The sequence below is a fragment of the Galeopterus variegatus genome, unplaced genomic scaffold (genome assembly GCF_000696425.1).
Source record: "Galeopterus variegatus unplaced genomic scaffold, G_variegatus-3.0.2 Scaffold2046, whole genome shotgun sequence".
Classification (NCBI taxonomy): Eukaryota; Metazoa; Chordata; class Mammalia; order Dermoptera; family Cynocephalidae; genus Galeopterus; species Galeopterus variegatus.
The window spans coordinates 123,197-150,760 of record NW_007728157.1 but is presented as its reverse complement, the minus strand read 5'-3'; the positions used below and the strand labels follow the sequence as shown (position 1 = coordinate 150,760).

Below are 27,564 nucleotides of genomic sequence, written 5' to 3'. Positions count from 1 at the left end.
ACGTGACTTCCGGCCACTGACAGAGAAGGGGCAGAGGGATATGATTCACTATGTGCTAACTTTTAATGTGTCTTCACTAGATAATTCTGGGGAGTTCTTTTTATTTGATTTATTTATTTTTATTTTATTTTATCAATATACAATGTAGTTGATTTTCGAGTCCCTTTACCAATTCCTCCCTTCTCCTTCCCTCTCCCCCCTCCTGCCCATCAACATCATATCTGTTCACTTGTCTTAAGTTCAAGGAATTGTGATTGTTGTGTCTTCTTCCCCATTCTTTTAAATTGTTCTTTCACAAGGAAGACACCACTAGAGTGGATGTTATTTAAGTCTGTAAGTAGTTAGCTTCTTTATTTTAAGTGATGAGTACGAATGTTAGGGAGAAATTTCCTGATAGGAGCCTTAAGAAAGAGATTCCTTATATTGGTAACTTAGCTCAAAAGAACATTCATAGATGATTACAGGGTTATAGTTAGAATTTTTTAAAATACAAGGAAGCTATTGCTAGGATGTGTGTGTGGATGAAGGGGTTGAGTAATAATGATGATTTTTAAAATTTATTTACTAGAAAAGTCTACTTTGTTAAGTAAAAATTATTTAAAAATTATTTCCTAAAACATTTTTTAGAGCAAATTCTTAAACATATGTTCACCAGATAGTACTATTGAAGTTGTATAGGCAAAATTTATAGAAAACTGAAGTTTGAGTTAAGTTAGAATATTCGATTAGTACCTTATAAGGTTTTTTTTGCAGGGAATGCATTTGCAATTTTTATGAAGGCATTATGGTATGGTAACAACTTATGAATATACAGCCCAAAGCAGCAAACCTTAATTAAAAGAGAAAAAAACAGGTGTTTTCTAACAACAATACTGAGACATAAAGAAATGCACTTTTCATGTTTCACAAAGCAATTATTCTGGGTAAGCCATGGAAAGCTTTAAGATCTGACAAAAATAGCAAAACATGGCAATGATTCTCACTATGGCATTCTTTCTGGTTTTATTCCCTTTCATTAACTCCTTTTGTTGTTTGTTTGTTTATTTGTTTGTTTTTTAGTTTTGGTTGTTTTTTAATAGCTTTATTGAGTTATATTTTAAATACCACAAAATTTATAATTCACCTTTTATCCCTCATTGATTCGATTTAACACTTATTTATTTCTTATTTTGCATGTGTATGTACGTATGTCTGTGTGAGTTTTATGTCTGTATAATCTATTGTTTTTCTTCCCAGATGTGCCTGGATCTGATCCTATGAAAGCTGAGATAGCCTTTGTGGCAACTATAGGCAGTAATTACAGGCAGGATTAAGACTGTTATAAGAGTGGAATTTGTGTATGGCATGACGCCTGCTCGACTAAGGGAGTGTGTGTCAAGTTTCACTTCTCTTGTACAGGCGGTCCATGTCTAACTGGAAGCTCTCCAAAGCACTCTCTCTGGAGATGATTCAGCTGAAGGAGAAGGTGGCCAGATTTTCCTCATCATCCCCATTCCAGAACCTTGAGATTATCGCAACACTGGGCGTTGGTGGGTTCGGAAGAGTTGAACTTGTAAGGGGTTTACGTTTCAAGCATCTGAGAGAAGCCTTTTGACTTATTTTGTTTTATATTCCAGCAAATCTTGGAGGAATATATGAATTGATATTGCTATCTTAAATGTTGCTCTGAACTGAAATAGAGAAAACAAACTTTTCACTCTGTATATTGTATAGTAGCAGGTCTGTGCTAGTAAGTAACTTAGCTATTTCAAGTTTCTTACATCACATCTTTGGCCAATTTTTTTCTTGATGGCAATTATTGGTGAATGTACCAAGTAAGTATTTCCCAAAGGAAACATAAGAAAATGTATTTACTAACAGCAAAATCTGTGTATACGTATATATATTCACAACACACTAACTCTCTATACACTAAAGAAAAGAAGAATGTGTCTAGCAGAAATGCCAAAGAAATGAAATCTTTAGTGTTATAGTTAGGGTCCTTAAACAACTCCACAACCATGTCTTTATTTGGCTTTCATTATCCTATTTTTGGGTTGCTCAAGATTCTCTATCAGCAAAAAAAAAAGGAAGATGAATGCAAGGGGGTGTTTGAGAGCAGCCTTCTATAGCGTTGATCAGGACAGCTGGGAACTTACAGCCTGATTTCAATTTTATCTTCCCCATCCCCACTTCTCTGAGCTTTATAATCAGCTTCCAAGTAGCAGCAGAAGTGGTACTGTAAGATCAAGTGTTCTGAGGAAACTATACAAAAGAGCTCTGTGACCTTACTGGGTACAGTTGGCTCTGAACCCTCAGCAATTACCAAGCCCTTTCTTGCCCATCAGATTTTTAATGATTCATTGTACATGAACCTCAAGGAACTATACTGACACTTCCATCTACTGGATGGCCCCGGGCACAAGCAGATCTGAAATGTTGCCAGGATGCTCTGGGGATAAAATGGTTTCTTATCAGGGCAAAGAGTATTTGTAATGTTTCTTATGCCATATGGAGGGATAAGGGTAATATCTGTCTGCAGTGGTATTTTTTTTTTTTTTACCAGAGATCATGGCAAAAAGATTGAATTAACAATGCTGACATCTGTTGTCCTAAATAATAATTATTGAAGCAGTAATTCCACCACTGATTTAAAAGTCATGGGCAGCATTAATGGCAAATGCGAGCAAAATATGGGGAGCAGCCATTTCTGCACAATCTAGTTACTTGCCAAGTATAGTCTGCTTATACAGTTTTAAACATATTAGAAAAAAACACCTATTTAAACATCTTTGTTTCCTTTTGAGGGAAATTCTGATCATGTATGTAGAGCAATATTCTCTGACAGAATTTTCTGTGCTGATGGAAATGCCCTGTATCTGCACTGTCCAAGACGGTAGCCACTAGCTAGGTGTGGCTATTGAGCTTTTGAAATGCAACAGAGAAACTGAATTTTTAATTTTATTTAATTTCAATTTAAATGATCTTGTGTGGTCAGTGGCTACCCTATTGGATAGTGCAGATAAATAGAGCTTGACTTAATATGTTTTGCTTTGAAAATCAAAGAAGCGATTATTAAGAGAGAACAATTTTTGGCAATTCTGGTCAAAGTTTTCCATGTTACACAATCAAAGCTGAACAGATTTCTAAACATTAAATATTCTAACCAGAACTTTTTTTTTCTTTTTTCAATACAACTATATTAGAACCATGTCCCAGATATATGAGCTGTGTTGAAAATCATGATAAAAGGGAGATGTGTCCACCTGAATGGAACTCAGTTCTCAGAGGAATAAGTGGTTAAAAAACCTACATACTATTTAAATATGAAACCATTTTAACTCTCATTAATTAACATGTTTATATAGATATTGCAAATCTTTTCTAGTACGTTAATTCTGAGGGATCTTTCTATTTCTTACATAGGTTAAAGTAAAAAATGAGAATGTTGCTTTTGCTATGAAATGTATAAGGAAGAAACACATAGTTGACACTAAGCAACAGGAGCATGTCTACTCAGAAAAGCGGATCCTGGAAGAGCTGTGTTCTCCATTCATTGTGAAGTAAGTGAGCGTGTGGCCTATGGGACTCGTGACTTTTAGGCTCTCCTTTCGGATGTCTCTGCAGGAGGATGGACTACTCAGAAAAGCGGATCCTGGAAGAGCTGTGTTCTCCATTCATTGTGAAGTAAGTGAGCGCGTGGCCTATGGGACTCGTGACTTTTAGGCTCTCCTTTCGGATGTCTCTGCAGGAGGATGGAAAGAAGAGAGGAGGTCTCTGAATTCTCGATCCCACTCACAGCAACAGTACTTAAAATGTTAGAAGTTTGAGATCTGGGATCAGAAGTTTTCCAGTTGTTTGTATTTTTGAGTAGACCTTACAAAAGTGTGTATTGGTGCGTGTGTGTGTCTGTGTGAATGAAAGATCGTTGGGGAATAATTTGAACTGATTACTTTATCCATACCTAATGCAGAATTTGGGAACAGGAAGCAAGAATTATAAGAATTATAAGAAACTCCTCAAGGGGTGTACTGATGTTGGATTTCTGCAGGAAGAGGCATTTGGGCATCTGTGGGCTGCCAAGGTGGAACATGCCCTGGTCCTAGCAGTGTCTTCATTTCAAAAGATCTATCTCCTAGTAGCTATTTTTTTTTTTTTTTGTAGCTATCACCAGAATTTGCAGGAGAAATATAAATTATTCTAGGTCATAGCTCTCTTTACTTGTGAATTTATGGATTAGAGGTGTAAGCCAGTTTATGTTTTTATATATGTTTTAAGGCCCCAGAATGTAGTTTTAGTGACTTGGGGATAATGTAAAGTGTCCCTATAATGGAGAGAATTTATACTTTTTGATCAAATGCCTTGAAAGAATTTTTCTGCCTATCCATATTCCCAGAACTGTTTTTATTTTTTATTTATTTATTTTTTTTCATTAGGAAATAATTATAAGAAAACATCACTTGATAAAATAAAGTAGTAATTGTAATCTTGTCTTAGTTAACATTACAATTAGGGTCATATGCACCCTGTCATCTCTATTTTAGGTAATAAAGAATGCCAGGCTTAGACAGGGTGTGAACTATCCAAGATTACATGGCTAGTACCAGCCAGAGTCAGGATGTAAAGCCAGATGTTTCTTATTCCAAATCTCTAGCAAGGTGATAAAAAAAAAAGGCAGCATTGAGGAATGTTTAAGCCCTCGCTGAGAAGCAGAGTAAGATGTCGGCAGATATTCAATTTCACAAAAGGGGCAGTTTCCACACAATTAACACTACAGATTTATACTGAGCATCACCTATGTAAAAGGCTCCAGAGTGGACATTTTCTCGACAATGGAGACTTTTCTAACCAAGAGAGTAAGAAGTATAAGCTTTTCATCCAACAAGTTTAGAGTTTATTTGGGGAGATAATAAATGCAACTTAAAAAAATATTTTATTTTATGTGAAAACTAAATAATGACAAAGAAGTTAGCAATTTGTAATTAAATGACAAATTAGTGTTGTAGATAGTAGGCTTGGAGGAGGGGAGAGAGAGAAAAAACGTGATGATAGAGGAAGCATTTGAACTAAATTCTAAAGATGACAAAAGTTTGGAAAGGCAGAGAGGTGGGGAAACTGGTGTAGGACAAAGCAGGAAAGTTGGGATATTAGGTCTCTTAGTGGGTGAGGAACAGAAGAGTTCGAGTAGAAGACAACGCAGCAGAAGAGGAAATGGGAAGGTACTAAAAATGGGTTGGCACTAGATTGTGTGGTTAATGCCAGGCCAGACATGTAGACAGTCTTACCTGGACCAGAGTTTCTCAACCCTGGCTGCACATTACAATCACATGGGGAGTTTTTACAAAGTAAAAATGCTGGGCCCTAATTCCAGAGGTTACGATTCATTTCATCTGGGATAGGATCCAGTAAATGATTTTTTAAATGCTCTTCAGGCATTTCTAATGTGCATTCATGGTTGAGAATCACTGATCTAGGCAAGAGTGACCACTGAGCATCTGAGCAGAAGATGCATGTATTGTTAGGAACGTACTGTTGTGGAGAACCTGGAAGGTGAGAATTTCATGTTGCCTGCAAGCATTAGCCCCTTCCCTCTTTTGCTTCAACTGGCAAATCTTTTTAGAAAATCTAGATCTATTTAGAAGAGGGAGTTTCTATTACCTGTTGGGCACTGTGCTTAATCCTAAAAATAACTCTATTAAGTAAGTAGCAAACCCATTTTACAGGTATGGATCCTGAGGCTCAGAACAGTTAAAGTAAAACCTAGTTTCTCTCCTTCCAAAGCCACCCCCTTCTATTACACCCTGACAAATCACCACCACACCTAAAAAGTTCAGTGTGTAAAGCTACACACATTGCTGACACAGGGCACCTCTAATAAATGGTCAAGGGGCACCAGACAGGAAAGAGTTATGGCCCCGTTTCTCCCTGAATGGGTATACAATGTTATATGCTATGTAAACAGGAAATGGAAATGATTACTTGAGTCATTTTTTTAGTCAAGCAATAAATTACAGACGCCTGGCTCAAGCTCTCCACTGAAATAGTTGCATTTTTTCCAGAGTTTGTCATCGATGTCAAAAAAAATCTTTGTTTTCTTATTTTTCTATTTTATATGTTCATATGAGGTTACTTCACAAAGTTCATGGAAAAATGCAACAGGAAGATAATACGAATCTTCCCATGAATTTTTTGAAGTACCCTTGTATGTGATTACTAGAAACAATTGTTTGGATGTAGATATTTAAATTTTAGTGAAGTAGTTCTTGTTTGCATTAAGTATGCTCCCGAATGGTTTTATGATGAACAAGCAGCCTCATTCATTGGCAGTATAGAATATATTTTGGTGTTGATGTCCTGCAAAACATTTATATCACGTTGGTTTACCAATACAATAATTGACACCTAGAACAGCACCAAAGATGTGTATCCCGAGGATTAAGAGAGGAAATGATTTCATTGCAGAGGCAGCTTTGATGAACCCACCTCCAAATTCTGTGTTGCTTGTGTGACAGAAGCATTTGACTACCTGCATCGGCTAGGTATTATCTACAGAGACCTGAAGCCAGAAAACTTAATTTTAGATGCTGAGGGTTACCTTAAATTGGTAAGACACATTCTCTCACTTACAGTATGATGTGACATATTTCCCAAATTAAAGTTGTGTTATAATTGCAATTTTCTTTTCAATTTTGGTACAGGAGGGTTACCTTAAATTGGTAAGACACATTCTCTCACTTACAGTATGATGTGACATATTTCCAAAATTAAAGTTGTGTTATAATTGCAATTTTCTTTTCAATTTTGGTACAACTGTTACTTCCATTTTGTGGGAGGGGCATGGCCTTTGAAATCAGCACACTTAGTACAAGGAGCAGTGTTATGAGTACATTCTTTTTGGCCTAGAAATTTAATGTTCAGACTTATTTGTGACTCCTACTGAAGGTACACATAATAGAATGCCTTTAAAATTGGGTTTTATTAGTGTTTTTTTCCAATAATTTTAACTAGGTTTTATTTAATTCTGGCTACATATAGGGACTGCTTATAAGGGATAAGGAAAGAAGATAGTATGTCTCCTGCCCCAAGATTGTCATGGTCTATATATGGAGAAAAGATAAGCATGAAAATGTTGGTAGTTGTTTGGAAATCTTTGTAGGTGATTGTGTACTGTACATTCAGAGTTGAGAATCACAACACTGGACTACAGGCTTCTTGAGGACAAAGGCTTTCCTTGCTATCCATCTTTGTAATCTACTAATGCTTAGCATGAACTCCCTTGCATATCACACTAAAGAAAAAAATGCTACCAGTCATGTAAGCTGATTTCAGTGAGAAATTATAATAGAACTGAACAGTTATAACTCAGGAGAAACCATTTTGCTCTAGACTTCAGGAGGGAACTCTACCAGGGTAGGGAACCCATGATGAATTTTCCTGAGTCCATTTAGATAGTACTTCAAAGACATTAGATCACCTCTAAACTGGACATTCTTAAAGATATTAAAAGCTTCTTACTTCAGAATTTTTATATAAGGAAATAATAATAGCTACCATTTAATGAGCAATTACTATGTATAAAGCTACTCTGCTAAACCTTTTACAATTAATCTATTTAACAATCTGTAAGATAGGCTTTATCATCTACATGTTATAGTTCTATAATTTAGCCTTAGGAATTAAGTTTATTATATGTAATTGCTAAGAGATCTCTCTTCATCATGGGAATAAAACAAAAGCCGTTTCATGTGATATTTGGCTAACTTCCAAGAAACATTCTGATGCATTCAAGCGTCATTTTATCCATGAAAGACAGCTTTGAGAACTGGTGAGGTACGAGTACAAGGCTTCAATCACTCCTCTTCTTTACAATTTCTTCATTGGCTATGTTTCTTACAGATCTTTAAGGAAACTCTTTGGAATATTCTAGAAGAAAAACCATCATGAAGGATGCAGGCTATATGTTAGATTCATCCCTTCCTTCTCATAACTGTTTTAAAAATATCAGGAAGCATATTCAGTATTCAGTATTTATTAGGCATAGAAGTCAATAAAAAACTCCTGTTAGCCATTGTTATCTATCCTTCTAATTCATTTGCCAACCAGCTAAATGCAAAGTATTAACTAAAGGCTTTAGAAATTCAAATGTAAATGTTAGATATTTATATTCCTAGCTATATATTAACTTGGATATCCTGAAATCCTCTCGCTATGCCTAAAAATACTGGATGAAACAGGAAAAGCAGTGTTGTAAATGCATGTCTGAGTTTATACTACACCCTGGGAATCCCTCTGGGGCTGGGAACCAAGCTTGAACAGTAGTGTACTGTGGAAATCAAACATTGAAGCTGCCATCTTGTGTGTACCCAGCAGTCCTAGGTGGCTTAGAGGTTTGATTTTAGTAACTGTGCCTGCTGGGAACAAGAAACCAATCTTTGGATCTAGGGAGTGTGGAAAATCGAATCAGAGAACATTGCACAGGCACAGAGCCAGGAATCACACAAATTAAACTCTCAGAGAAACAGAAAACAAAAGAAAAAAAAAACCCACAACGATTTATAAAGACAGAGTACATGCAAGGAAACATGCTTTCTCATTACTGGCTCTTGGTGGAGGAACAAAAAAAAGTCTCCTCTAAGAATTCTTGGCCATGGCTGGTCTTAAAGGTGGTTGGGTGCCCAGTCTTCAAGGATGGAAAAATCCAAGCAAGTATTTAAGTGAAATTGCATTCATGTTGGTAGCATTCCTGTTACTGGTGACAGGCTTGGTTTGCCCTCTCACACTAAACAAATGACCCAAAAGTCCAAAAATTGGTGCAAGGACAGGAAGCTTTACTCAGAAAAATCCAAGCAAGTATTTAAGTGAAATTGCATTCATGTTGGTAGCATTCCTGTTACTGGCAACAGGCTTGGTTTGCCCTCTCACACTAAACAAATGACCCAAAAGTCCAAAAATTGGTGCAAGGACAGGAAGCTTTACTCAGATAACCAGCACCTGGGGGATGATCAGGCTAAAATCATCCTGCCTTCTGATGCCTGTTCTGGGGTTTATAAAGGGGAAGAGGAGGGATGGTGAGGTAAGGGTTTCATCCTGTGGGAAAAGGGGGAGCCTGGTCACAGGATCAGCAGAGGGTCTGAGTCAGATGTCAGGGTCCCGTGATGAACTGGGTGCTTTGGCGTCATGGAGTCTGCAGTTGGTCAGCTTCAAACCCTTGGTGTTATCTTGGGGTTGGAGTCCTTATCTCCTAGGCAGACCTCAAAGAAAATAACCTCAGTCAAGCATCACTGGCACATAAAAATACCTGACTCTTGTTCCTGTAACTAATGTGGATGCAATTTTCCTTTAAGCAACAAGGTGAGTTAATAATCAGCTAGGGTGCTTTGCCTTTCTCTTGGAATTCCTTTGTTTGAAGTTGATTAGGAAAGGTAAGAAAAAACAAGAAAACTTAGTTTCAGTTCTTAATTTTAAATGTGCAATGGGCTAAAGTAAATCAACATAAAAGGGTGTAATGAGATAAACAGAGATAAACAGAAATAAACTTTTGAGAAGAATCCTTTTGGGGAATAATTTCATCTCCCGGCAGTTTCAGCCATAAGGGTCAGTTTCTCGATTCCTCTGCTAACCTCAAGGAATTGATGATTATCAGTTCCTAAGTTAATGGCTAACTGAAATTTTCTGCTTGGTCTTAGTTATTCCAAAGATGACAGTTCTCTGGCTAAAGTCCCTTTCATGCCCAAGTTTTCCAAGAATCAATGTACATTCGTTCTGAAGAATATACTCTCAACTCAGGACACAAAGAACTTCTGGAGAGGAAGTCCCAGGAAACATGAGCTCACACTTTAAAAAATAAAATGAAATAAATGTATGAGGAAAAGAGCTACCATCAGCCAGAAGCAAAAAGAGCAGGAACAAAAAGAGCAGAAGCAGACACATAAGTGCATCATATACTGGAGTAATCAGCTACAGAATGTAAAATAGATACATCTAATGTGTTTTAAAAATAAGAGAGGTATCAAAAGTGAGTAAGGAACATAGAATCTCAAAAACAATCTAACAGATTTAGAACAAAACTAACAAAGCATCTATTAAAAGAAATTAAGAATATAATAATAAAAATGAAATATGCAATGAAATTTTTCATTAATGGTGGAGTAGCTTGCGTTGTACTATCCTCTTGATGAGATTAATTATATGTATAAACATGTGTGAAGGCACTGGAGAGCAACAAAAAGTAGATATTCAAGTCTTGGGAAAAGGGAACCATACTGGGTGCAATTAATGGTGGAGTAGCTTGCGTTGTACTATCCTCTTGATGAGATTAATTATATGTATAAACGTGTGAAGGCACTGGAGAGCAACAAAAAGTAGATATTCAAGTCTTGGGAAAAGGGAACCATACTGGGTGCAATCCACATTTAAACAGAGATTATGCAGCCATTTTGAAGAACAGTTAGTTTCTCATACAGTCAAACATATACTTATTCCATGACAAGAAATTCCACTCCTTAATATTTATCCAGGGAAACTGAAATCATGTCTTCAAAAATCTTGGGCACAAATGTTCTTAATAAAACCAGAAACAGCTGAAATACCTATCACCAGTTGATTGTATATTCATATTGTAGTACATTCAGCAATCGAATGCTTCTCAGCAATAAAAAGGAATGAATTACTGTAGGCAGCAACATGAATGAAATTTTAAAACTGTGTTGAGCAAAAGAAGCTATACACAAAAAAAGTAGCTTCTGTATGATTACATTTATCAAAACAGATCAGATGATAGACATCAATATGATGTTTGCCTCTGGGAGGGGCTTTTGATTGGAAAGGAGCCTGAGGGTGTTGTGGAACGAATTCAGCAAGAAATGCTCCAGACACTCGGACGGTAGGAGAGTCAGAAGGTTTATTACAGGTGGGTCCCATGATTCTCAGGAAGTAAGTCCTGGTGCGCCCTCCCCTGGGAAACGAATCCCTGGGGCCCCTGCATAATAAACCTTCTGACTCTCCGACGTTCTACACATCTGGAGCCTTTCTTGCCAAGTTCATTCCACAACAAGGGAATTTTCTGAGATAAGGAGAATGACCATATATTGGCTATATGGTGGCCATGGTTATGTGAGTATATCTGCATCAAAATTCAATGAACTGAACATCAAAAATCTGTGCATTTTATTGCTTATAAATTGTTTATCAATTTGAACAATGTAATGGAAAAGTTAAATAGCAGATGATTGACAGAGAAAATCAGTGAACTGAAAGATAAACTTTTATTATTTACATAGTATGCAGCAGAGAGACATAAAAAGATGGAAAAGTAAGAAAGAGAAATGAAGAGACTTGGACAACAGAGTGAGAAGTTTTAAAAATGTTTAGTTAGAGTTCCAGACAAAAAATAATATAGAAAATGAGGGAAAAGCAATATTTAAAGCAGTAATGGACTGAGAATTTTCCAGAAATTATGTAAGACAGCAATAATCAGGTGAAGGAACCCTAATAAATCCACACTGGGACAAAATGTATTTGTTTTAGCTCCTAGTTTTGCATAACAAATCACTTCAAAACTCAATGGCTTAAACCAACAACAGTTATTTAGGATCTCAGTTTCTGTGGTCAGGAGTTTGGAAGTGATTCAGCTGAGTGGTTCTGTCTTGAGGTCTCTCATGAAGTTTTGGTCAGATACTGGCTGAGACCACTGTTCCCTGGAGACTTGTGAATCGACTGGGCTTAGAAGATCCAAATCCAAGGTGACTCATTTATATGTTGGCAAGTTGATGCTGGCTACTATTTGGGGGCCTTAAATCTTCTCTACATGGGTTTCTTCATGGGACTGGTTGAATGTCCTCATGACATGGCAGCTGGCTTTCCTCAGAGTGAGTCATCCAAGAGACTGAGGAAAAGCTGCAATGATTTTGAAACCTACTCTCAGAAGTCACATACGAGTGCTTTCACTGTACTCTGTTGGTCACATAAGCCCAGCCCTGATTTATTCTGGGAGGGGATACCTCTGAATACCAGTAGAAGTGGATCATTGTGGCTTGCTTGGATGTCAGCTATTGCAGCAGTGAAAGTACAGAACAAAACCAAAGAGAAAGTCTTAAAAGCTATCCAAGAGAAAAGACAGTTTACATGTAAAGAAATAAACGTTAGCCTTAAAGTTGACATCTCAATGGCAACAATAAGAGCCAGGATGCAGTAGAATAACATCTGAAAGGTTCTGAGAGAAAATAACTGACGAACTTGAATTACAAGTCCAGGGAAACTATCTTTCAAGAAGGGTGAAATAAAGAACATTTTCAAACAAAGGTAAAGAGTTTTTACCACCTACATGCAATAATTTCCTAAGTCTTTCTCTACTTTCCAGGCCAAGGAGAGCTGATAAAAGCAATAATGGTTAAGATCCCTTTTCTGGTTAGAATGAAAGGAACAAGAATAATATTAAGATGTAGAGTAGTACTTAAAGAGTTTAAAGGAAAAAACCACCTTGTTCTCAACCAATCAGAATTTGTATAATAGCTAATCTTGGGGTTGCTCAGAAATCGTGGTTATAATCCAAGAAATCTCATCTGTCACTCACAATAAACATTCTATATGATTGTGCTATTAACTCATGCAAGTAATAAGCCTCAGCAAAAATTCAGTCTGCCTAGATGCTTTAGCACAGAATGTGGTAACAGAGTAACTTAATCTTACCAATATTGAGTATTATATAAGAAAATATGATATAAAACTCATTAAATGTTGGTATTGTTGCCTGATTCTTTATGATCTATCTGCCTCTCTATACTGATAGCCCCATCAAGGCAGATTATGCTGAAGTGTTTACTGCAGGACTTAGCATATTGCTTAGCATATAAGAATGTATGAAAAGCCAATGAGGTAGCTCGTTCCTCACTCTCAAAACAGGAACTTACAGTTTTTGTTCATTGATCTCAATGTGTTTAAAGTAACAATAACAAAATGAAAAAGGAAGAAAACACTATCAAAAATCATAACTCATCTCATTAGCATTTTAAGGATACATCAAAATAACTCAAGGGTCAGTGAAGAAGAAATTTTAATGAATATTAAAAAGAGTTGCACAATAAAGACTATACTACATATCAACATGTGTGGGTTTCAGCTAAAGTGATAGCTACAGTAATATTTATAGCCTTAAATGTTTCAACTAGAAAATAAGACAGGTTAAAAATTAATGAGCTAAGTATCCAACTTAAGAAGATGGAAAAAGAGAAAAGCAAACAAACAAACAAAAAAAAAAACAAAATTAATGAGCTAAGTATCCAACTTAAGAAGATGGAAAAAGAGAAAAGCAAACAAACAAACAAAAAAAAAAACAAAAAAAAAAGGAAAGGACAACAACAACAAAATAAAGTTAGGAGCATGAATTAATAAAATATAAAATAAAAAAGGACAGACACAGCCAAAAGTTAGGTTTTTGAAAAGACTAATAGAATTAACAGAGGTACGGAAATACTGATGAAAAGCAAAAGAGAGAAGTTATAGATTAATACTATGATGAATGAACATGATTGCAGTTAAGGAAGAGATTTACATGTATTAGAAAGTACTTGGTCAACTCTATACCACAATGTGTGAAATCTGAGGTGACATGGAAAAGTCTACAAAATACCTAACCAAACCAATCAAAAAAGAAACAGAAAATCTGAATAATTTTGTAGCTTTGAGAAATTAGTAATTAAAAATCTTTCCACAAAGAAATAACTAGACCCAGAGAATTTACTTTCATTTTACGTCTGAATTTACCTCTGAATTTACTTCTGTTAATCTTATGCAAATTCTTTTAGAAAACAGTCAAAGATAATTCCCATCTTATTCTCTTAGGTTAGTGTAAACTTGATTCTCCAAAGAAAATTTCTAAAAAAAGCAAATTAATGTTCAATCTTACTCATGAATTTAGTGCAAAAATCATAAGCAGAATATTAGCAAACTGACTACTGCAAAGAATATAAATTATAACAAAACATTATAACAAGGTTGAATATATCTCAGGGATTCAAGCACAGTTTAACACTAAAAATTCTATCAAAAAAAGCCTTCAGTTTTCTGGTTCTGCATAAAAGGAGCTTGGATGTTACCACTTCATCCTAACAAGTACAAACAGCAAACAGACTAAAAATCAACTCTTCATGGATCTGTAAGAGGAGTGAGTACAAAGGGTAAACTGCTTTAGAGAGATATGAGAATACATGGAGTCACAGATTACTGAACAGAGGCTCGTAAGTGGAAACCTCCATAAGAACCAGTGCAGGGTAGGAAAATGTAATTGATGAATTGCAGGAGGGTCAATGCAGACAACTCTGAGAGTTAAAAACTCAAGGGGTACCAAACTTTTGTGTTTTGTCATAGGGGGCTCCAAACTTTTGTGTTTCACCTCCTGGAGCTCATAGAAAATATCATAGAAAAATTTTCTTGTGCTTCTGGCAGGGAAGGAGAAAAGGGACCATTTTGAAATACACCAGAGCATTCTGTTCTTCTTTACAGGGTCTGACTTCAAGAGAAACTAGTTATCTAGAGCCTAGCCTACTAGAGTATTATCAGAGCCTAAGTGACCTTGGGCGAAGGCAAATACCCAATTTCAGTCCACTGGAGCCATCCTGCCCCACCCAAGAGGAGAGGAAAAAGACTGAGAAACACTTGTGAAGTTCTTAATCCAGAGGCAAAGATTCATTAAAAGACTGCGACCTAATCATAGGATTATATAATGCTTCCCCTTCCTGTACACATTACCACCACATTAATAAAGGCTTATTTATAGCAGTTCCTTTAACCTAGTACATCATGTCTGACTATCAAGATAAAATTAGAAGGCATACTAAAAGGGAGAAAACACAACTTGAAGAAAGAGAGCAAGCATCAGAACCAGACATGGCAGGAATGTTGGAATTATCAGAAAGGGGAATTTAAAACAACTATGATTAATATGCAAAGGGCTCTAGTGGATAAATCAGGCAGTAGGCAAGAACAGATGTCAATGTAAGCAGAGAGATGTAAATCCTAAGGCATAAAACAAAAAGAAATGCTAGAGATTAAAAAAAACAAACAAACCCAAAACTCCAACAGAAATGAATGCCTTTGATGGGCTTAATAATAGAATGAACACAACTGAGGAAAGAACCTCTGAGTTTGAGGAAATATCAATAGAAACCTCCAAAATGTGAAAAGCAAAGAGAACAAAGACTGAAAAAAAAAAAAAAATAGAACAAAATATCCATGAACTATGGGACAACTACAAAAGATGTAAATATGCATTATGGGAATACCAGGAGGAGAAGAATGATAGAAAGGAACAGAGCAATATTTGAAGAAATAACAACTGAGAATTACCCCAAATCATAATATCAGACAGTAAACCACAGATCCAGGAATTGCATAGAACACCAAGCAGTATAAGTGACATGAAATTAAAAGATTAAAAAAAATAATACTAAGAGAAGCCAGAGGAACAAAAACATTTTAACTTTAGAGGAACAAAGATAAGAATTACATTTGATTTCTTCTTGGAAACCATTCAAGCAAGAAGATAGTAGAATGAAATATCTAAAGTGTTGAGAGAGAAAAGCTATCAATCTAGAATTCTGTACCTTGCAAAATTATTCTTCATAAGGGAAGAAGAAATGAAGACTTTCTCAGAAACAAGCAAATTAGGTGAACTAGTTGCCAGTAGGTCAGATTTGAAAGAAATGTTAAAAGTGTTTTAGAGAGGGGCTGGCCCGGTGGGCTCCTGCCGAGAGTTCGGATCCCATATAGAGACCAGTCCGCTCACTGGCTGAGCGTGGTGCGGGCGCGACACCAAGGGTTGCGATCCCATTACCAGTCACGAAAAACAGAGACAAAAAGGAAAAAAAAAAGTGTTTTAGAGAGGGGCTGGCCCGGTGGGCTCCTGCCGAGAGTTCGGATCCCATATAGAGACCAGTCCGCTCACTGGCTGAGCGTGGTGCGGGCGCGACACCAAGGGTTGCGATCCCATTACCAGTCACGAAAAACAGAGACAAAAAGGAAAAAAAAAAGTGTTTTAGAGAGAAAGAAAATAATATAGTTAAGAAACTTGTATCTACATGAAAAAAGGAGGAGCATCAAAGAAGAAATAAGTGAAGGTAAAATAAAAACTTCTATTTTTCTTATTTGTAATTGGTCTAAAAGATATTAGTTTGTTTAAAATAATAATAGCAACATTGTATTTGATTATATTTGCTTATATGTATGTATATACACACTTATGTATACTTATATGTAAGTGAAATTAAAAACAACAATGATACAAAGGATGGGAGGAAGGGTTAGAATTATTTTGTTATTATATGATACACTACCCATGAAGTGGTATAGTGTTATTTGAAAGTAAACATGGATTAGTTGTAAATGTATATTGCCTAATCTAGGACAACCACTAAAAAAAGTTTTTTAAAAAAGTATAATTGGTATGCTAAGAAAGAAGAAAAAACAGAATCATATAAAATGGCCAATTAAAGCCACAAAAGGTAGAAAAAGAGTGGAAGATAAAAATAGAAACAAAGAACCAGGGAAACAGATAGAAACCATAATAAATATGGTAGGTAATAATCCAACTGTATCAATAATCACTTTGAACATCAATGGGGTAAATGCACCAATTAAAAGACAGAGATTTGTTAGAGTAGATTAAAAAAAAGACCAAACTATATGTCATCTACAAAAAACCCACTTTAAATATAAAGATAAATGGATAGAGAAACATATACCATGCTAACATTAATCAAAAGAAAGCAGTAGTACCTATATTAATTTTAGAGAGAGCAGACTTCAAAGCAACAGAAGTTATCAGGGATAAAGTAGGGCATTATATAATGGGAAAGGATTCAATTCTGCAGGAAGAAATAACAAGTCTTAATTTGGGTGCACATAACAACAGTGTAAGAATACATAAGGCAAAACTGATAGAATTGCAAGGAGAAGTAGCTGAATCTATTGTCATAATTGAAGACTTCAGTATCCCTCTATCAGAAATAGATCCAGTAGGCAGAAAATCAGTAAGGACATAATTGAACTCACAGTACCATCAATCAACTGGATACAATTGACATCTATAGACTACTACATCTAAAGACTACTACTACATGTTATTCCAACAACAGAAGAATAAACAGTCTTTTCAAGCTCACTTGGAACATTTACTGAGACAGACCACATTCTGGGCTATAAAAAACATCTTAACAAACTTAAAATTATAGAAATATGTCTGCTCTCAGAACACATGGAATTAAACTAGAAATCAGTAACAGAAAGATAACTGGAAAATCCCCAAACACATGAGGATTAAACAACACTCTTGTAAATAACACATGGTTCTAAGAAGAAATATCAACAAAAATTTTAAAATACTTTGATTAAATAAAAATGAAGACACAATTTACCAAAATTTGTGGGATACAGTGAAAGCAGTGCTTAGGGAGAATTTTATAGTATTGAATATATTAGTAAAGAAGAAAGATCTAAAATCAGTCATCTGTGCTTCTACCTTAGGAAACTAGAAAAAGATGTGTAAATTAAATCCAAAGTAAGCAGAATGAAAGAAATAATAATTAAAGCAGAAATCAATATAATTGAAGACAGGATATCATTAGAGAAAAATCAATGAAATCATAAGCTGGTTCTTTGACAAGACTAATAAAATCAATGTCTCTAAAAAGCCTAAGGAAAAAAGGGCACAAATTACCTCTTTTATCAGAAATAAAAGAGGGGACATCTGTAAAGATGTCATGAATATTAGAAGGATAATAAAGGAATACTATGAACAACTCTGTGCCCACAAATTTGATAACCTAGATGAAGTAGACCAATTCCTTGAAAGACAAAATATGTCAAAATTCATACAAGAAGAAATAGACAATTTGTATAGGCATATGTCTATTAAATAAATTGGATCTATAATTGATAACCTTCCAAAACAGAAAGTGCCAGGCGCAGATTGGTTCACTGGTGAAATCTGCCAGACCTTTAAAGAAGAAATTATACCAATTCTATACAATCTCTTTCAGAAGATAAAACAGAGGGAATGAATATTCCTTAACTCATTTCATGATGTCAGCATACTGTAATACCAAAATCAGACAAAGCCATCACAAGAAAACTGCAGACCTCTATCTATTGCAAACATAGATGCAAAAATTCTCAACAAAGTGTTAGTAAATGAAATCCAACAATGTATAAAAATAATTAAACACCATGACCAAGTTAGGATTTATCCCAGGTATGCAAGGCTGGTTCAACATTTGAAAATCAATTAATCAACAAACTAAAAAAGAAAAATTATATGATCATATCAGTAAATGCAGAAAAAGCATTTAATAAAATTTAATGACCACTTCAGATGAAAACTCTCAGTGAACTTCAAAGCAACAAAGAACTAGGAATAGAAAGGAACTGCTTCAACTTGACAAAGAATATCTGTAAAAAAACTTCAGCTAACATACTTAGTGGTGAAGCTTTCTGATTAAGAATGGGAATAAGAAAAAACATCCACTCTTACCACTCCTTTTCATCATTGTACTGGAAGTCCTAGCTAGTGCAACAAGATAAGAAAAGGAAATATAAAGTATATAGATTGGAAGGAAGAAATAAAACTGTCTTTTCGGGCAGATGACATGATTGTCTATGTAGAAAATCTGAAAGAATCAACAAAAAAATCTTTTGCAACTAATAAGTGATTATAGCAAGGTTGCAGGATACAAGGTTAATTCACAAAAGTGAATTGCTTTCCTATATCCTAGCAATGAACAAGTAAAATTTGACATTAAAATAATGTCATTTATATTACCATGCCTCCAAATGAAAAGTTTAGTAATAAATGTAACAAAAAATGACCAAAATCTATTATGAGGCAAATTATAAAATTCTGACGAAAGAAATACAGAAATAAATAAGTGGAGAGGTATTTCATGTTTATGGATAGGAAGACTCAACATCATCTAGATATCAGTTCTTCCCAACTTGATCTATAGTCAATGCAATACTAATTAAAATCTCAGCAAGGGGCCGGCCCGGTGGCGCACTGGATAGTGCGCCGCTTGGGAAGCGCGGCGGCGCTCCCGTCCGAGGGTTCGGATCCCACGTACAGACTGGCTCCCGCTCACTGGCTGAGCGAGGCGCGGGAGCAACGCCGAGGCTTGTGATCCCGTCGCCGGTCCCCGGTCTGGTACGGGGGAAACACTGAGGGTTGCGATCCGTTGCCGGACACGGAAAAGAGACAAAAAAAAAAAAAAATCTCAGCAAGATATTTTGTGGATATTGACAAACTGATTCTACACTTTATATGGAGAGGCAGAGGACCCAGAATAGCTAACAAAATGTTGAAGGAGAAGAACAAGGTTGGAGTACTGACACTATCTGATGTCGAGACTTACTATAAAGATACAGTAATCAAGACAGTGTGGTATTGTCAAAAGAATAGACAGATTAAGGAAACAGAATAGAGAACCCATAAATAGAACCAAATGATGCAGTCAACTGGTCTTTGACAAAGGAGCAAAGGTGGAGCCAAGGTAGTCTTTTCAACAAATGATGCTCTTGAACAACTGGACATGCATAAAAAAAAAAAAAAAAAAAAAAATAGTAGATACAGACCTTACACCCTTTACAAAAACTAACTCAAAATATGTTATAGACCTAAATATAAAATGCAAAACTATAAAACTCCTAGAATATAACACAGGAGAAAACCTAGAATGACCTTGGGTTTGGCGATGACTTTTTAGATACAATGCCAAAGGCATTATCTATGAGAAAAATAACTGATAAGCTGTACTTCATTAAAATTAAAAACTTCTGCTCTATGAAAGACAATATCAAGAGATGAGAAGATGAGTCACAGATTGGGAGAAAATATTTTCAAAAGACACATCTGATAAAGAAGTCCAAAATAAGCAAAGAACATTCAAAACTCAACTATAAGAAAATGAACAACCTGTTAACAAATGCGCAAAAGTCTTGAGCAGACACTTCACTACAGAAGATATATAGATGGCAAAAAAAAAAAAAAAGGAAAGATGGTCAACATCATATATCATTAAGAGATTGCAAATTCAAACAAATCTGGAACACCAACAACACCAGATGCTTGTGAGGATATAAAACAACAGAAACTTATTCATTGCTGGTGGGAATGCCAAATGGTATAGCCACTTTGGAAGATAATTTGATGGTTTCATACAAAACTAAATATACTCTTACCATACTATTCAGCCATTACAGTCCTTGGTATTAGCCAAAGGAGTTACAAACTCATTAGACAAATACCTGCATACAGACGCTTGTAGCAGCTTTATTCATAATTACCAAAACTTGGAAGCAACAAAAATGTCCTTCAGTAGGTGAATGGTTAAACTGTGGTACATCTAGACAAAGAAATATTATTCAGTCCTAAAAAGAAATGAGCTTTCAAACCGTGAAAAGACATGGCGGGACTCTAAATGCATACTGCCAAGTGAAAGAAACCATCTGAAAAGGCCACATACTGTATGACTCCAATAGCGAAAATACTTTGTATGATACGATGATGATAGATACCTGCCATTATACGTTTGTCCAAACCCATAGAATAGACAATATCAAGAGTAAACCTTAATGTAAAGTGTGGACTTCAGGTGAAATTGATGTGTCAACATAGGTTCCTCAGTTATAACAAATGTACCACTCCGGTGAGGGATGTTGATAATGGGGGTGGCTATGCATATGTGGGGGCAAGAAGTATATGGGAAATCTCTGTACTTTGCTCTCAATTTTGCTGTAAACCTAAAACTGCTCTAAAAAAATAAAGTCTTAAAGAAATTTTTAAAAATTCTATTAAAATAAATCACTACCCTAATAGATTAAAAGAGAAAAACGATTACATAATCACCTCAATAGAAACAAAGAAAATTTTTATACATTTCTATTTTCATTTATGATAAACTCTCTTAGCAGACTAGGAAGAGTAATAAATTTTGTTAATCCAGTTAAAGAGGGCAGCTGTCCTGATTTGCTCATCACATATTGTACATAAATGGTGATAATCAACTCTGTACTGTACAAATATGTGTAATTAATTATGTTTCAATTTTTAAAAAATAAAATAAAAATTTTCAGATGATATTTAGGAAAAAAAAAAAGATGCCTAACAAAAATTTGGAGCAAAGACTCTACGTAATGATGAAACATTAGAAGTGTTCTCTTAAAAGTCAGTAGTACAAGAACTTCTATTCAGTATTTTACTGGAGGTCCTATCCAATGCAGTAAGATATAAATAAAATTAAAAGACAGATTGGAAAGTAAAGAACAAAACATGCCAGATGATATTATTAACTTTATAGAAATCCAGAATGTAACAACAAATGATTAGAATTAAGTCGAGAGTTTAGTATGGTGGCAGGATGTACAATTACAAGAACTGTGTGTTTTTAAGTTTCATAAACAGTTGATAAATAGGAATAAAAATGCCATTTACAGAAAACACAAAAATATAATGTATTTAGGACTAAATCTAACAAAAATATATGAGTTTTATTGAGAAACTCATAAAAATTTATAGAAAGATGTTCAAAAGACCTAAATTAATAGGTGATGTGTCTCATTCTTCTTCTGGGTACAGAGCTAGATAACATATCTCAGCTTTCTTTCTGGGTAGTTGTATGTGGTATAGTTCTAGCCAGCAAAATGTTAGCCAAAGCGATGTATGCCACTATCAGACCTGGCATATAAAAGTTTTGCACAACTGATCTCTGCACTCCTTCTGGCTTGTTGCCAGTGAACATAGCCAATTTGAAGTTGGCAGATTCCTAAGATGGAAGGAGTCTGAGTCTTTCAATCATAGCTTAAAGGAGATAACCCTGCTTCTCAGGAAAACCCATTATGTAAGGAAGAAGTAATTAATGAACAGTTTATGCTTTTATACCTTCTAGGATATGTTTGTTGCAGCCGCTAACATTACCCTAACAAACTCAGAAAGATGCACTGTTTAAGAATAAGAAGACTCAACATCCTAAATATATCAATACTTGCAAATTAATCTACAGATTTATTACACTTCCAATGAAAATTTCAGCAGAGCTTTTCATGATGATTGGCAAGCTGATTTTAAAATTGATGTAGAATAACCAAGGGCCCAGAATAGCCAAGCCAAGGCATTTCTGAAGACAAATAAGAACAGGGTGGGAGGAAATTGCTTTCTCAGATATGAGAACTAATAATAAAGTTATAGCTCAAACTAATTACTAATTTTACATGGATGACAAAAATTTAAAAGTTTATATTACTAAATGATAGAGGATGTACAGTAATCAGAACTCCTATACACTTCTGGTGAAGGGAGAGAGAGTACAGCACAATCCCTTTGGAAAATAATTTGGCAATATCTAGTAAAGCTGAAGATACCACGTCTTTGACCCAGCATTTCTACCTCTCTCTCTCTCTATTTCTTTTAGCAGCTGGGTGGTATGGGAATCCAAACCCTTGAGCTTGGTGTTAAAATACTGCATTCTAACCAACTGAGCTAACCAGTCAGCCCCTCTACTCTCTCATATCCACTAGATAACATGGAAAATGATGTTAATGGAAACATTTTTGTAATAGCACACGATTGGAAATAACACAAATGTCCATCAGCATCATGGTAGACAAAGTCATAGTGTGTTAATTAAATGGTGTTATATACATCGGTGAAAATAAATGGACTTCAGTAAGGATTAAATTCACAAATATAATTTTGAATGAAAAAAGGCAGTTTGCCCAAGAATAGATATAAGATTTATCTAAAATTTTTAAATATATAAACTGTATAGTATATAGGGATATTAGATATGTGGTAAAATTAGAAACGAGTGCAAGCAAATGATAAATGCAAAAGTCAGGGTAATGGTGACCTCTTGGCAATGGGCAGGAGGACACTTGGGACGAGCACAGAGGGCTTCTGTATTGGCTTTGTTCTGGTTATTTAACTGGTGGTGGGTACAGGGGTGTTTTTATTCTCATGCTTTATAACTTGCATATATGTCACATTATTTTATATGTCAAGTATTTCCTAACTTGAAAAATAAAAAGAATCATCAGCTCCAACCATATTTTTGTTGCCAAACCATTATTGCTTATAGCTATACTTAAGAACGACGTACTTAAGCTTTTCCCACCAATGTGCTTAACATATGCTGCTGCTGCTCCCTTAAATACCTTCTACTTCCTCATCAATTTATCTATAATGAGGTTTCCTTTGAAATCTTGTCCAAATCTCACCTCATATAAGTATCCATGACCTTCCTAGACCTCAATATATCCTCTTGAAACTGATGTTAACAGTTTTCTCTTCATTCAGTTTTTTTCATCAGAGACGCTTGAACATCTGCTGTGTGTAGGGGTACGAAATGAATAGGATATAATGCCTCTTCTCCAGGAGCTAGACTAATTCACTCGATTAGACTATGCTGCCTGCCATGAGGGATATAGTTGTAGAATATAAACAGTGTTAAAGAACCTCGTAGGAAAAAGGAATTGGTTCTGTAATTCAAGGATGACTTCAAAGAGGTGGTGGTACATGAGATAAGCCTCAAAGGATTTTTCCAGTTTGTCCTTGTGCATGCAAATCTTCCCTTCATCTTGCTCACCTTCTACTAAATACTTTAAGTACTTTAGCTGACTTACCATGTCCCCATGAAGAATAGGTCATTGTTATGGAAGACTCATGCGCCCATGCCTTAGCCTCTCTCACTCTCACTTGCACGATGGAAACCATTCATTGTTTCTTTTAGTGGATGGACATTAGTATCAAAAGGACATTAAATCAACTTTGGTTGTCGGTGGACAGGACAGACAGATTCCATTTTACCCTTGTCTAGACTTGGGTAGAGTAAGTGCCCTAAAAATGCCACATAAATATTTTTATGGAAAGTTATGTCTCCGTGAATCATCTGGCTTAATTAGACTGGTCATTTTGTGTCCATTTTTATGTGACCGAGAGAACCAAAATCTGACACATTTACTGACCCAGAGAGAAACTTCTGGGAAAAAGCTCAGACTTACTGGACACCAACTCCAGCAAGCCGCAATGCTAATTTTTCTCTTTCTGAATGATGCAATCATCACTGAGGATTTAGAATCATTTTAATACCTTCTAGCTTATTAAAATCTTTGGAGACAATGTTTTTAAACTTTTAGCGTAATGTAAGCCATCTTTAATAATAAGAATTTAATAGAGTCAAGGGAAAATCTGTGAACAACTTCTCCAGAGATTTCTTCTTGAAAGCCCAGTTTTGCTAGTAGAATTGAGGTGGGTGAAAGGATTCATTGTTTGCTAGAATGATTACTTTAAAACATAAGTTGGGCTATGCTACACCCCTTCTCTTAATCCTACAATGACTTCTCAGAAAAAAATCTGAAGTTCTTTCTGTGGTTTGCCAACACTCCATAATCTGCCCTCACTTCCTGTCTCTCTCCACTTCACGCGTGTGGAACTGTCACACTGCCCTTCTTGCCAGTCCTTGAAGTTACCACGCCTATTCCCATCTCAGGACATTGAACTAGCTCTTCCTTTTGGCAGAGTCACTCTTGCTCAGATTTTTACAGAGCTCTCTTTTTTTATTTCCCTTAGATTTCCACTCAGATCTGCTCCAGTGCTACCTCCTCAGACAGGTTTTTGGTACATAATGGTATTCAGGGAATATTCGCTGAATGAATGAATGGAGGAACTTACCTTTCTGTTGCTTGGAGTGGCTGGGGTAAAAAAAAAGACTGAGGGTTTGGGGTGGCATCCATGGTGTGGTACAAGGTAGAGGTAGTGTGATTTTTATAGAAAGTACACAGAACTTGAAGATCTGGGGTCTTTTGTATTAGGCACATGACTTTGGATAGGTCTGAGTGTCAGTTTTCTGTGACCAAATGGATTAGACCAAAGTTGATACGATTAAATGAGATAAAGAAAGTGATAAGTTTTGATAAATCCTAAAATTGATAATATTGCCATCTCTTTGGTCCAATATGTAAATATTACTAAAAGAAAACCAGCAATTTAAAATATATCACTTCAGAGCTAGAAAAACTCTCCGAAATAGCTAATGAACTTCCAGTTACACTTACAAGGAAAACTTAAGTGCAACTAGAAAAATGAGTTGAAAGGTTGTTATAAACCTACAGAATATAATATTTCCATATATGTATGCATACATATGCACTTATAAGCATTGCTTTCTTGTCTCAAATTCCAGTCTTTATAAAATTAGCTATGGTTTTCATATTGGTTCTTTCTCTGAGGAGTAAGTAGATGTGCTGATCTCAGCTGGTTATAAATTTTAATTTCATAACATCCCCAGCCATCTCTTAGATGTAATCTTTGTGAGTCATTTTGTGTGGATGAAAGAAAACAGTAAAAGTAAATTGGAAGAAAACACTTCAAATTAGGTTGTTTAAATTCTTTTGTTCCAATAAGGAAATCCTGGCTGTTATGTGTTAAATTCTAGAAAGTATTAATAAGAGATAAATTTTTAAGAGACTTATTTAAGGTAAAATAAAGATTTTAAATATTAATATTTGAATAAATAAATGGGGGCTGGATTTTATATTCACTGACTCATACTTTTTTAGGTGAGAGCTTATTTTGATATGTTAACCTTGTTTTTTTAGTGTTTTAGCCGAGATTATTGGAGTATTATTGAGAGAGTCCATGTATAATAAAGCTATTAAAATGGAGAGCAGTTTTCTTAAAATAATATCTGTATATATTGGACATAAAAGTACATGCTAAAAACCCCTGTGGAAGGAAACCAACCGTTTGTTGTGCAGGGCAGGATTTCAGTCATATACACTGCCTCGATTCAGTGAGGGGGGTTTCTGTAGCTCCAGCCTTCTTTCCTGTCTATTCTTTGCACAGAGTTCCTTGAGTAAAGTCTCAGAGAAGTGGAAGAGGACAGAGGAGGTTGGCAGTGATTCATTTTCCTGGGAGAGCTTCTAGTCCTCAGTTAGGGCCAAGCTCGGATGTCACCTCTTGATAACATCCTCCCCAATCATATGTCCCTAATGTTCTGGAAGTGTAGGTTTTTCGGTTCTCTGAGTTTATACTTTGTTCTATTTTATCATGTCTGACATGATATAATATCAATCATATACGCATAAGTTTCTCTTCTCATAGCCGGCTCTGTATCTATAGGTCTAGCACAAAGTCTGACCTAAACTGAATGCTCAGTGTGTATTTTCAGAATAAATAAGCCAGTGCAGGTGCTATCCATCACTATCTCTCCGAGAGAGACTGAAAGTGTACAGAGCTCAAAGCTGGGATGAGATGATGCTGGCTTTGCTTTGGACTACCGAAACGTATGGGGCGCAGACACTGTGTATAATGGCTTTTAAAGTCTGCAGAGTGTTAAGCCCCCCTTCTTCTTAGCAGTAGTACCTTTTTCAAACTCTCAATTTTGTCATTATTTTTACTTATATGATGGACCTTTAAGTGCACGGGGGTCCATCACTTTCCCCTTTGCTACTCTTCCCAATGATTACCACCATTGAATTGAAATTTGTTTTAGTCCTTCTTGCTCTGAGCTTCAAATCTCTTGTTATGTATGGCTTCCCCTTGCTAAGCCATTTCTCTCTCCTTCATGGGGTTGTGGACATAGAAAGTTGCAAAGGAATATGAGAGGGTGTGTGTGTGTGTGTGTGTGTGTGTAGCATGAAGGGAAGGTTGGGGACGTAGAAGATTTGGGGAATTAGAAAGAAACTTAAGGAGGAGCATAAGTTATATGGTCTCTGAAAATTTCTTTGGCATTCTTTTCCAGGTTGACTTTGGATTTGCTAAGAAAATAGGATCTGGACAGAAAACATGGACATTCTGTGGGACTCCAGAGTATGTAGCTCCTGAAGTCATTCTCAACAAAGGACATGACTTCAGTGTGGATTTTTGGTCACTGGGAATCCTAGTGTATGAGCTCCTAACGGGCAAGTATGTACCTTCCAAATTTTGTTCAGCCTCTTCTTTAGAGAAGTGCAAAAATAATGTACTAATGATAAATATGTATATATATAATTTAAGAGTTTACGTTTTGGAAGTATTTGTGATTAGGTATGATGTCTTTTCCTCTTTACATCATTTCACATACAGTGAGCTTACTAGTTTATGACACAGAGAAAAGATTTAAGAAGGTGAAGTAAAAGACTGTAGCATTGCTATGGTTTACCTACAATGGCAAGACCTATTACTATAGATTACATATTAAGCATATGAAGGTTTTGATAATCTAACATGAGAGTAAAAGAAGGAATGAAAGTTGTGGGCTATCTTCTTATTTCCTCTTTTTTTGTAATTGAGAAAATAGCAATCCTGGTTCAGTTGAATCTGTTGATCAATTAAACTAAATTTAGCCATGTTCTTTCATCTTCTTGACATATTATTAACCAGAAATGTTAAGAGAAAGCCACATTGCTGGATTTAAATTTTAATCCCCTTGTCAACTTCTTTCTAGAGGTGCTAATGAACAGAGACCAGATGCAACAGAGTTTTAGCAGTTAAAATTGAATTATCATTCCCAAAGAGATTGAAGAACCATATTAATGAATCCAGGATTCCAAATATTTAGACGCATG

General features: G+C 35.6%; 1 protein-coding gene across 1 annotated transcript in view; it reads left to right on the top strand.

Moving 5' to 3' along the window:
- PRKG2 (protein kinase, cGMP-dependent, type II) overlaps positions 1-27,564 on the top strand; it is a 92,174-nt gene that overhangs the window by 45,719 nt on the left and 18,891 nt on the right. Inside the window, exons 10-13 of the mRNA XM_008580242.1 lie at positions 1,399-1,552; positions 3,406-3,542; positions 6,442-6,583; positions 26,760-26,923. Of these exons, the coding sequence (XP_008578464.1) occupies positions 1,399-1,552; positions 3,406-3,542; positions 6,442-6,583; positions 26,760-26,923 (597 nt within the window). The remainder of the gene's footprint in view (positions 1-1,398; positions 1,553-3,405; positions 3,543-6,441; positions 6,584-26,759; positions 26,924-27,564) is intronic.